This window comes from Limulus polyphemus, unplaced genomic scaffold, assembly GCF_000517525.1.
Source record: "Limulus polyphemus unplaced genomic scaffold, Limulus_polyphemus-2.1.2 Scaffold4921, whole genome shotgun sequence".
NCBI classification, from domain to species: domain Eukaryota; kingdom Metazoa; phylum Arthropoda; class Merostomata; order Xiphosura; family Limulidae; genus Limulus; species Limulus polyphemus.
Genome location: NW_013670531.1, coordinates 50,064 through 63,281, shown reverse-complemented (window position 1 = coordinate 63,281; position 13,218 = coordinate 50,064). Strand labels below are relative to the sequence as shown.

Below are 13,218 nucleotides of genomic sequence, written 5' to 3'. Positions count from 1 at the left end.
TTTTTGAAGACACATATCTCTGTTTCTAAATATATATATATATATATATATATATATATACAGATAAGAATGTTTATCTAGGTAATAAAAATACTTTAGAATAATTTGATAATGTACACGTAATATGATATCATATTTGGTTTAAAATTAGACTGTGGTGGTTATATAGAGCTAGAATATGATATATTCAAACAATTTTGAAGCACGTCGTTCTAGTCAATGTCGCCACGTCCTAGCATGCTCTATCTAATGACGGTGCATTTTAACGAAAGAACTGCAGCAAAAGGAGCTATCGTAAGGCTGTCATGTTCAAAACACACCAGCCCTCTCTACATTCGTTGTATAAGCCATCCAATGGAAGAAGAGAATGAATTTCCAGAACTCGATTAAACAATCAAATAGAATAGCAATCCATAGATGCTGGAATAACGTGGATACCCGTTTCATTCTCCAGTTACTTGAGGTTAGTCAGAGTTGAGCAGTTACGTCGTAAAATCAACCTGCGTCTCTTTTTTCTAGACGGAGACCCTTCTTCATTATGTTGCGTATTGTTGACTGGAACACATGGACAGCTTCTGGCACTGATCCTTGTGTTTCTGGATCCTGTGGTTGTCATGGGACTTAAAGACTTGCATGTTCAAAATCTGTATAAATATAACATGCTCTACCCTCTATCAATAACAGTAAAAATCAAGAAACGGTTATAAAAATGAAAGATACATTTATCTAAGATTGTAGACAACACAATCCCTTAAAACAAGACTGTTCTGGTTTCTTTTTAGTATCTGATCATTTGTTTAATACCTGTGATAAACTGTATCTTATTGTATTAACAATTGAGCAATTTATTTAACTTTACCAATTAATGAAATGACTAGATGTAGAAACTGTTGGAAATGTGATAGCATAATTTTGTTTGACAGTGACTATGGGAATTGCATTCAAAAAATGTAAGAATTTATTTTGATACTTTATAATAAAAAATGTTCGCAGTTAGGTAATTATTTTGTTTGTTTGTTTTAATTTCGCGCAAAGCTACACAATGGATATCTGCGCTAACCGTCCATAATTTAGCAGTGTTAGACTAGAGGGAAGGCAGCTAGTCATCACCACCCACCGCCAACTCTTGGGCTACTTTTTTACCAACGAATAGTGGGATTGACCGTCACATTATATCGCCCCCACGGATGAAAGGGCGAACATGTTTGGTGTGTGAGGGAAATTATTTTGTAGTCTAGTTAAATGTAAACTAGAGTGTTTTCTTTTTGGAAACGTTGCTACGTTGTATTGAGGAATTACGGAACATTATGGATGATATATAAAGAAAAATATATTATCAACAAGAAGGAAAATAAATTAATTAGTGATATACAAAGCTTAGACACTTCTGCTAATTTTTATAATATAATTGAGGAATATGTGTTAAATAGAAATGAATTAGAAGATATTCGAAGTGTTGAATTAATTTTTAACGCTTAAATCATAGCCCCCCCCCCACCATGGTACGAGTTGAGATACAAATCTAAATATTATTTTTTGTATTTATGGCAAGACTATTGATACTATCTGCCACCGTTCCTAATTGAAACTACTCACCAGAGAAAAATTACCCTATCACCCAAACTTCACGCTAGAGTATTGTTTGTTTGAAGTTAAGCACAAATCTACATAATGGGCTATCTGTGCTCTGCCCACCACGGGTATCGAAACCCGATTTCTAGCGTTGTAAGTCCGCAGACATACTACCGTGCCACTGGGGGGCCTAGAGTATTGATTGCCACTTTTCAAAATGGGAAATTATCCGATTAAAAAAAACTGAAATTACTACATAAAAAATTGGGGTCTGCTCATCTTGCCCCCCAGTGGCACAGCGGTATGTCTGCGGACTTACAACGCTAGAAACCGGGTTTCGATACCCGTGGTGGGCAGAGCACAGATAGCCCTTGTGTAGCTTTGTGCATAATTAAAAACAAACAAACAAACAAACTGCTCATCTTACTGGTATGTTATATAAAATATACTTCGATTGTTAATTCATGAACGTGAAAAAGGTTTTCTAAAAAGATGATTCATATATTAAATATATTTCTGCTATTATGAATTATGTATAGGAACATAACAAAACAGACTATCGTTGCTTGTAGCTTTTTACAAAGTTTTTGATACGGTTTTCTGGAGTTTTATGTTAAAAGTTTTAAATTTTTAGCTTCGGAGGTACCGTATTTTTCGGTGTATAAGACGCACTTTTTTACCCCAAAATTTGATATCAAAATCTGCTTGCGTCCTATACACCGAAGGTATGAATAATATATATGTATATATATATATATACGATATACACAAGTCATGTATAAATATACTTAATTAGGCATGCATAGTTTAGTTCAATTGAATGTATTATTTATAACAATAGTAGTTTTTTTTTCTTTTAAAAACATAACTATTTATCATGCTTCCTAAATAATAAAACAATAAATTACAGTGAAAGCAATGAAGATTTTGTAGGTTTTGAACCAAACTAAATAAGAGTAAACCTTTTTTTTTATTTACTGTATTTTCTTATTTTGATGTTTTGAGCTCTTTTGTGTTTAGAACAATATATATACTAATTTTTAAACTATCAAATTGAAGTTTTGTTCAATAAAAATCTTTCATATGCGACTGTAGCTTTTTTTCCCCCAAAACTTTGTCTTCAAAATAAGGATGCGTCTTATATTACGAAAAATACGGTAGCTTCATAAATTGGATATAATCTTCTTATAAGAATCTGAAATATTATATCGTTCAAAATGGCTTTATTTTAGAGAGATTAAAATCTATAGAGATTCAGGCAATGAGATCTTTTATCTTTATGTGTATTTATTTGATGTATGGAAATAATGGAAATTCTAATTCGTTACAATAACGACATAAATGGGATTCTTAGAAAAGATAAGGAAATTATACTTATTCAGACGATGAACAGTTTATCCTTGATGGCAAATTCTCTTGATAATACATTAGAACTCTTAGACTTTTTTACCGATGTTTCTGAGTTAAAAACTGGTTGTTTGGATCAAAAACTTACTCTTTTGATGTATGAAATGTTAAACGGAATTTTATATTGAACTAATAACTTTTCTTTACTGGGTACAGATTTTTTAAGCGATTTTAGAGAATGTAACAGAAAATGTATATGTAAAGCTTATAACAAAAGATACAATTGGAGAACAAGAAAGTTAACAATTAAGGAGAAAATAAGTAGCACACAGGTATGAATTATTCCTACATTTTTAAATGTATTAACTCTAGGGGAGACCGGGGACAGTTGTAACACATTTAATGTCTTCAATCAGAAGCCAGCTGGAGTGACATCATTTGTCTGCCAAAGCGTTAAAATTTTATCGGCAAAAATCGATATTTGACCTACGTAAGTAATTTTTTGTCTCCAGAATTTTCCAATCTATGAATTAGCGCTTTTATCATTCTCATCCCTGGTCTATGTAATTATAATTCTCACAGTTAATTTCTCTTAGTTCTGTAGTGTCTTGCTGGAACATGAGGTTTAGTAATGGCTGCCTAAGTTGGGGCCAGTTGTAACATGTATTACAATTAACCCTAAATAATATTAGGTCTGTTTTTTTCAGCATGCCTCGAGTTAGACAGAGAAAGACAAGTAGGGGAGTGCCTTTAGAAATCCTGGAGCAAGCATCAAATGTATTGCAGAATGAGGGAAAACCAGTGCGAGCTGTGACAAAAAATTTCAGTATTTGCCATGAGACATTGAACAGGTTTTGTAAGACAAGGAAATGGATAGCTGCTGAAGGGTCTATAAATGTGCCAAATGTTGACTACCACAATGCAACACGAGTCTGCACTGATGAACAGCTGTCAGAATATCTGGGCCCGGCATGACCAGGTGGTTAGGGCGCTCAACTCGCAATCTGCGGGTCGAATCCCCGTTACACCAAACATGCTCGCCCTTTCAGCCGTGGGGGCGTTATAATGTGACGGTAAATTCCACTATTCGTTGGTAAAAGAGTAGCCCAAGAGTTGTCGGTGGGTGGTGATGACTAGCTGCCTTCCCTCTAGTCTTACACTGTTAAATTAGGGACGGCTAGCGCAGATAGCCCTCGTGTAGCTTTGCGCGAAATTCAAAACAAACAGAATATATGCTTCATATTGGTTCACTGCATATTTAAAGATAAGTCAACAACTTGTCATTAGGAGTCCTCAAGCAACCAGTTTTTCTCAGGCCACTAGTTTCAACCACACAAATGTGGCTATTTTCTTCAAAAATCTAGAGGAAATTTTAACTTAACACAGATTTGATGCCAAAGATATCTCGAATGTGGATTAAACAGGAATCACAACTGTCCAAACTCCAGACAGAATTGTTGTCAAACGTGGTGCTAAACAAATTGGTGCAATAACATCTGCGGAGCACAATGCTTTTGTCCACACTGCTATTGCAGTTAATGCATTAGGCAATAGTATCCCTCCTATTCTTGTTTTTCCTCGTAAGCGATACCATAATCATTTTGTGCGACATGGGCCTCCAAGATGCATTGGAACTGGAAATGGTTCAGGCTCGATACAAGAAGAAGATTTCATGGTATTATGGTGTTTATCCGTCACTTTGCCAAGCACATCAGAGCTTTTCCTAAGGCAAAGATTGTGCTTCTGCTGGACAACCATGAGACACATATTTCAATCCAATGCATTGATTTCTGCAAAAATAATAGGATCATTCTCCTGTCATTTCCCCCACATTCCTCCCACAAAGTACAGCCCCTTGATCGAGGTATTTATCAACCGATGAAGAAGCTTGTGGGCTCATGCACCGACAGCTGGATGAAGATGAATCCAGGGAAGACCATGTCAATCTACAACATTACCGGAATTCTGAAGACAACGCTTCCTTTAGCTGCAACACCCATAAGCATACAGTAAAGCTTCAGATGTACTGGAATATGGCCCTTCAACAGGGATATTTTTGAAGAATGTGACTTTGCACCATCTTTTATCTCTGAACGGCCAATTCCATCTCCTGCTGCAGCTGTTCCAGATTCATCAGATGATTCACGTGCTTCAGATGGTCATCAGGGCACTAATGGAACTACACCACAGTGTTCTTCTTGAGAGGAAAGTATATCAAGCCTCCCAAAAGGAGTCAGAAGCAAAAGCTCCATCAGTCTTTTTTCCAGAGACCATTTCCCCCAACCCTAAAGCTGGCCCAAGAAAATGAATGAAAAGAAGAACAACAGAGATTCTTACTGACACACCTGTCAAATTAACCTTAGAAGCCTAAAAAAGACAGTGGGTCAGAAGATGAAAATAAAAATTGCTTTGGCAGATGCCAAAAAGAATGCTGGAAAGAAAAAAAAATATACCAGAAAAAACAGAAGACTCTGATGAAGAAAAGGACTTTTGATTAGGGTACCTTGAACCATATGCTTCATCCCGAGTCAAGGAAGTATGGGACCAGTGTATGATATGCAAGGAAACAATTCTGCGTATGTGACTCAAAGTGACATTCTTGCTTGAGGAGTTTAAAAAATGAATGAAATTTGTTCTTTCAAATAAAGTTAAATCCTTTGGGAGTTAAAATAAAATGTGTTGTTTGTTTAATACGCTTCTTATTGAATGTTACATCTGATCCTTTGCCCTGTTACAACTGATCGTAGCCAATGGGGTCGATTGTAACATCTGACACCTGACATTTGAACCACTCTTCCTCTATGTATACCAGCACCAATAACACGAAAACTGTGGTAATTCATAGAGGACAGATGTAAGTTGTTTGTATCAAAAGAATGGTAAAATTACCTCAAATGGTCTATGCGTAATGTAGATAAATATAAGATATGTTACAAATGTCCCCGGTCTCCCCTACATACAGCCCATCTGAAAAAAATATAGAAACGGAGACAATACCTTATAAATTTATTTGGAAGAATGGCTTTAACGAAGTGTCTAGATAAATACTGTTTACAAGTTACAGTGAATATTGTTTTAACATTTTACATCTTTACAGATTTATGGAAGCCATGAAATGCTCCTGGGTGAAAACAAATGAAAGTGAAATAATTGATTTTTATTTTTCGGTGCAAGTAATTGATGCTAACGTTTTTTTCCATTGCAAATATTATAGGTTCAAATTAGAATGTTTTTTGGATCGACGTGTCAGGTAATTGAAATTTTTTTCCAGTAATACAGAACTTAACACTATGGAAGATTGGATTAAAATTTACTTACAATTCAACTTGAATAAATAAAGGCCGTTTTAAATTTAACAAACTTAGAGAAAATTTTGGCATATCCAAAGAAGAAGTGGAAAGAAGAAATTTAAAATAATATGTTTTTTTTTCCTGAAAGAAATGAGAACCGTGTTACAAAACTTCTATTTACAACTACCCAAGGATTTAACACTTTTTACAACTTTCTGTAAAAAACTTAGCTACACTTCGTAGAAAGGCAGAAGTATTTTGTGATAATTTTTTTGGTGAATTGAAGAATTTAAGGCCTAACATTTAACGTATATCATTCATTTGTATAATGTAATTAAGATATTAGGCTTCTAGTTTAAAAGGAAACAAAAAAGTTTGGTAACTATTTCCTCTTTAAATAAAGATTAAAAATCATGGGAAGATTTATGTAATTACTGTAATACTTTTAAAGAGATGATTTATCGTTTGTTTATAAAATGTCCTATTATAAATACATTTTGAAAAGAATGAGAAACGTAGAGTAAATATATATTAAGTTTGAGGTTTCAATAAAATCACAGGATAAAGTACAATTTAGGTTTCAGGTTTTATTAAAAACCAAAGGATAAACTACAAGTTAGGTTCGAGGTTTTATTAAAACCACAGGATAAACATATAAGTAAGGTTTGAGGTTTTATTAAAACCACAGGATAAATTGTTTCGTACGCTTTTAGAAAAAAAAAGTGTAATATTTTGTTAAATTATTTGCTATTTTAGCTTTTTATATTCATATATTTTTGAATATAACTAGAATATTATGTTTTCATCATATATTAAATATATTTAAAAAAGTTATACAAAAATATAGAGGTATAGAAGACAAAATAGTTGACTAAATTTTAAAACTGTAGCATACAATTACTTAAATACAATAGTAGCGTCTTTATATTGTTTTAGTTTTGCTTGTGTATTGTAAAAATGTGTAGTGTTAACAAGATCTTTTCAAATGTGCTTAAAAAAGTGAAAAATATGGGTAAAAGAAAAAAATACTAAAAAAAGATAGGTTTGTTTGTAATTAAGCACAAAGCTACACAATGGGCTATCTGTGCTCTGCCCATCACAGGTATCGAAACCGGTTTCTAGCGTTGTATATCCATAGGGGGGGGGGCAAAAAAGTTAGGAAAACTAGCAAACATACACTCATTTAGTGGCCGGATATTAAATTTGAAAGTTTTTATTAAACAATAAGAATAATTCTTTATGTTTATTTTCTGTGCCTGATGCTTTTCTTGCTAATGTGCTTTATGAAATCTAATGAGACATTTTGACCTATACGTCCACTTACCAGTTAACTGAAGATAGGCCAGAACGGTGCCATATTTGTTGGTGGCTTCGCAAGTGTAATTTTCATAACTGGTATTATTTATGGCCTCAGTCGTGAAACTTGGGATTGCTTTTAACGTGGCAAATACTGTACAATTTTCAGTCTTCTCTATTGATATATTATAATATGGATATACTTTTTCATCAAAAGTAGTATTATCTTTGAACCACAATACATCCGGAACAGGAAACCTCTCCACAATGCATCGTAGAATCCAATCTGCTTCAATGGTTACATTAACCTCACTATTTGGCACTGAGTTCAAAGGCAGAGCTGCACCATTAAGAAAACAAGAACAAAACATTGTACGTTCATTAAGCGAAACTGATGAAAACACTTTATTGTAATGGCTAAAAAGTATTAATATTTTGGAGTAATAGTTGAAGAGCCGAGAAATTTCATTATAATCTTAATATTATCAGGATACGGATATAATTTACTAAAACATATTTTCATTCCTCGACTAGTATTCTATTTCTGCAAAGTCCTGCTAAATTCCAGAAATATATGCGCGTCCCATAGATACGTAAAAAAACTCATCATTATAACTAAACTTAATAATTTACAAAAAATACAAAATGAACTTCTAGCTATTAAAGGAAATTACAGCATCTTCACTACATTACTTCTATTCTTCACTTACAGACTAACCCCATTATCTGGTACATTTATTGATGTTTATATATAATGCACTTAAATATAGGTATTCTCAATTATCACGTGACTGGCAGCTGACCAACCAATGCATTTTTCCCAACTATCAAAACTCAGTACATGAAGTTTTAGACAGCCAGATATTTAGTTTAAATTCACACATCATTGAAATTATGGTGCCAAAGGCTATAATTCACAACGATCTATGTTCACTTGTCTTACATGACATACAGCATTAGCTAGATAAAATTACGTATATATATATATATATACAAAATTACAGTGACTTGCGAAAGTAGGGATAGCTTTTTTAAAATTAAGTAATTCAGTTTTTCTAGTTTTGACTTTTTGTTTCAATACGTTTTGCAGTACTAAAATTTTCTATACAACTATAGCTAGGTTACGTATATATCGATCCCTACCAGTCTTTCTGGAATCTAAAAATGTTTTATTGGACTTGTTAGTTTCCTTTTCATTAACTATAATATATATATATATATATAATGGACGATACAGGACCAGTATCCTTTTTGGTACAAGAAAGGAATTATTTGGACTGCAGAAAGAAGATTTCTGTGAAAGAATTAAAACGATAAGGTTGTGTGGAAAAGTCCTTCACATACTTACTTAGATGAAAATTTGTTGAAATGGTGACATTTTGATTCACTCCATAAATACATATATAGCGATTTAGATGGCTTTATAAGTACAGTATGGTTTAGTTTTGTTCAGCCAATACTGTGAAATAGTCATTGTTAATATTCAGACATTTTAAAGGTGGTTTTGTTTCATCATGATCTCTACTATTGAGTACTGCAGTACTTAACGATAGATATAAAGAGAGATTAGCACATTATGTTAAAACGACTTTGGAGCCTCATCACATGTATGTAGCCACGTCTGATCATGCTTTATCTGATGATTGTGCAACTTCATAATAACCTTTCAGCGTCGTTTCTATTGCAAAATGCTCCTTTTCAAGTCTGCCACATCCAAAGCATATAATTTCTGTATAAACCTTTCCATAATCCATGTAGTGTACTAGGACGACGGTTTTGCTTCACTAATTCCAATATTTAGATTGCACATAAATCCATAGGCGTTGCCTCATTCGACTACCTATTACTTAGGAAGTTAGGTATAAGGAATATCAGTTGGAGTTGAGAGAGAGGTCAGAAAACAGTTGGCTTTCAGTCAGTCTTTAAGAGATTAGAGGATTACAACACTCGAAGTCGTTTGAACATTATCAGAGGGAGCAGCCACCTTTCTAAATTCAGTCGGATTTGGAAGGTGAAAGAACTTTTATGATTATGAGATATTGTAATCCGATATAAGAAAATCAGCTATGTTCTATGTGGGTTTTGAGAAGGAAGTGTAAAAGAGACGAGTTAGCAGAAAATGGAAAATAATGGCAGATGTGAGAGCGAATGGATAAACCGAGAGAGGCGAAGGAAGAAAGTAATATTCTGTCAGTAAGAAACAAAACCTAGTTTTAAATCTGTGTGCTATTGATTATAGTATTAAACAGAATATTTTTAGGTTTAACTTGGTATGAGTCAATACCTGATATAAATAAGAATAACCTTAATAATGTTGATGGGAAAACGAAGTACAACTATATCAGAACAAAGTGGTGTCATAAATGATATATTAGTATCACATTACTGAGATATCCCTTTTTAATAGTTTAATTCTCCTGTTTCCTGAGGTATATGATGATTGAACAGGAAGTATGTCTGTAAGCCTTATCTTGGTGAACTAATATCCTGTTGGACTTGTTTCAAGACGGAGATCCTTCCTTATTATATCTTATACTGTTTCCAGGGCCGTGTGGTATGAGGACGGCTGTTGCTACTTACCTTTATGTACTTACTTGTTGAAAGACGCCTTGCTTACAAGGCTGAGATGTGATTTGTTGCAGGTCTCTTTCTGGATGGTTCCGGTACACCATATGGATTCATATTCCTTTGTTTTCCAATGCCATTAAGTAGAAGGAATATTCCAGTTACATAAATTCTAAATCCTTCATTTGAGTACATCTTTATTATTGAGTGTATGAATATTTCGTATTGGAAAGAGCTGTTACATACCCTCCCCCAAGGCGATTAATTTTTGGTGACACTCCACTACCTACGTAAATATAAACAGTTTAAAAATGTAGTTCTGATACACGGCTTTTTACCAAGACTATATATAGTCAATGGTTGCAACATGACTTGGTAATATAAATATTCAAAATCGTTTTAAAAATGTAGTTCTGATACACGGCTTTTTACCAAGACTATATATATAGTCAATGGTTGTAACATGACTTGGTAATATAAATATTCAAAATCGTTTTAATATAACATTCTCAACCCTGTTTATGAATCTTCATTATTCACAGAAGGTTTAAGTTTAAATGGTCTGTGACTGTTGACATAGCGATTCGATCATTTTTACAAATGCTTGGTGACACTCCACTACCTACGTAAATATAAACAGTTTAAAAATGTAGTTCTGATACACGGCTTTGTACCAAGACTATATATAGTCAATGGTTGTAACATGACTTGGTAATATAAATATTCAAAATCGTTTTAAATATAACATTCTCAACCATGTTTATGAATCTTCATTATTCACAGAAGGTTTAAGATTAAATGGTCTGTGACTGTTGACATAGCGATTCGATCATTTTTACAAATGCATGAACAATGGTACGCATATAATGAAATGTTATCTATAGTTTGTTAAAGTCACGTAAATCACATTTGCGTTATATATTGAACTATTTGTAAAACATAAGGAATGAAATCGTGCAAATTAAAACTTCCATTTTTTTCTGTTATTAAATAAGAATTAGCTCTATAGATTAAACTTTAAATTAGTTTCGTAAGCTGTAACTTACTTTGAACGAGCAGAATGACGTCCCTTTTTACAATATGACCTCTATCATCTTCTGCTTCACACGAGTAAATGCCTTCATCTTCCCTCTGAGCGCCGGAAATTAACAAAGACTGTCCATGAAAGATTAAGTGGTCCCACTTTCTTCGCCATTTTATCGATACCAGGGAAGAACTTTCTACGTTACAGATCAGATAAATATCACTTCCATGACACGCAGTTACCCTGTGTGTTAGGCTGCTGGTTGTTGGTTGCGACAGAACTGAAACAGTAGAACATAGGATGGAACTAAAACAGTAGGACATGGTAAAAACAGCTACCATCATTTTGTGTGTTTACACAGAAAAAATACGCAGGCTATCTAACATTATATAATTTACTTTTGTTCTAATTGATATTTAAATAATGTTTTTTTTAATATATATATATATATATATATTGGACAGGTAAATTCAAAGTTAATTCCTTTAAGTACTTTACTAAGGTACAGTCAGATAAATTCAAGGTCGATTCCTGTAGGTAAGTTACTAAGGTACAGTCAGGTAAAATTAAAATAAATTCCTGTAAGTACTTTACTAAGGTACAGTCAGATAAAACCAAGGTCAATTCCTGTAAGTACTTTACTAAGGTACAGTCAGATAAATTCAAGGTCAATTCCTCTAAGTACTTTACTAAGGTACAGTCAGATAAAATCAAGGTCAATTCTTCTAAGTACTTTACTAAGGTACAGTCAGATAAATTCAAGGTCAATTCCTGTAGGTAATTTACTAAGGTAAAATCAGATAAATTCAAGGTCAATTCCTGTAAATACTTTACTAAGGTACAGTCATATAAGGTCAAGGTCAATTCCTGTAGATAATTTACTAAGGTACAGTCAGATAAAATTAAGGTAAATTCCTGTAAGTACTATAAAAAGATACACAGGAGTCAGTTGGTTTTCTTCAATTCCTGTATTATAAGTATTATAAGCAGTGTCGCACGATCCATTCAAACATACATTTCCTCTAAATTTATCACAATTTTTAAATCGCAGGTTGCTTGATATTTGTCATAAGTACCAGCTATTTGATTATCGTTATGGACAGAAGTTTCATGATTTTCACTGCTATAGGTCGGTAGGGGAACATCTTAATGAATGAATGATACGAGATGTAGAAAGTATGAACCCATTGACCTCTATATAGCTGGAAGGAGCATGACGTCATCGCGGAAGTGATGGAGACTTACTGGAGACTTGGTGAAATAGATCTCATGACATTGAAGCCATGTTCAGCCACCTTTTATTACAGTATTATACAATACATTACGACATTTAGTATCTAAAACGTTATACGAACATTTGGACATAATATAAATTAATTATAATTCCGATAACAGGTGAAATTCAGTTAGTATCATCGACCTATTTACAGTATTAGACAATACATTACGACATTTAGTATCTAAAACGTTATACGAACATTTGGACATAATATAAATTAATTATAATTCCGATAACAGGTGAAATTCAGTTAGTATCATCGACCTATTTACAAAGCTGTTTGCACTGATATAAGACCCTTTACCTGAAGATGTCAACACGTAGATTTTTTTTTATCAATAAATTATTCTTAAGTTTTTAACAGTGTATAGCTGATGGTATCTTACTTAATATGGATGCATAAGTTTTAGTGATTCAACTTTACACGTTTTCTAAAACACTCCGTGAAAGTGTCAAGTGTGAGTAAGTTCGGTGCTGAATGTTAAAGGAACACATCATTGTATCTTTGAATAATTAAGAAAGGCCCAGTCAGCTACTAATAATTCATAAGAATACATTAGTAAGCATCATTGTTACGTATTATTAATGTCCTATATAAATATACGTTCATTATAGTATGTAAAAAAACAACTTAAAACACCATGCGTATTATCACACCGGGTAATGCCCCCCCCCCCCCGACGTGGCACAGCGGTAAGTTTGCTGACTTTAACAACGCTATAAACCGGGTTTCGATACTTGTCGTGGGCAGAGCATAGATAGCCCATTGTGTAGCTTTGTACTTAACCACAAATAAACACTGGGTCATTTTAGAATATGTTTTTTTTTATAAATAGCAATGTTGT

At 33.4% G+C, this 13,218-nt stretch overlaps 1 protein-coding gene across 1 annotated transcript in view; it reads right to left on the bottom strand.

Annotated features, from left to right (window-relative positions):
• Positions 1-13,218, bottom strand: part of LOC111088982 (lachesin-like) — a 61,098-nt gene that overhangs the window by 1,046 nt on the left and 46,834 nt on the right. Inside the window, exons 4-5 of the mRNA XM_022400483.1 lie at positions 11,117-11,374; positions 7,534-7,845 (exon numbers count right to left, since the gene is read on the bottom strand). Of these exons, the coding sequence (XP_022256191.1) occupies positions 7,534-7,845; positions 11,117-11,374 (570 nt within the window). The remainder of the gene's footprint in view (positions 1-7,533; positions 7,846-11,116; positions 11,375-13,218) is intronic.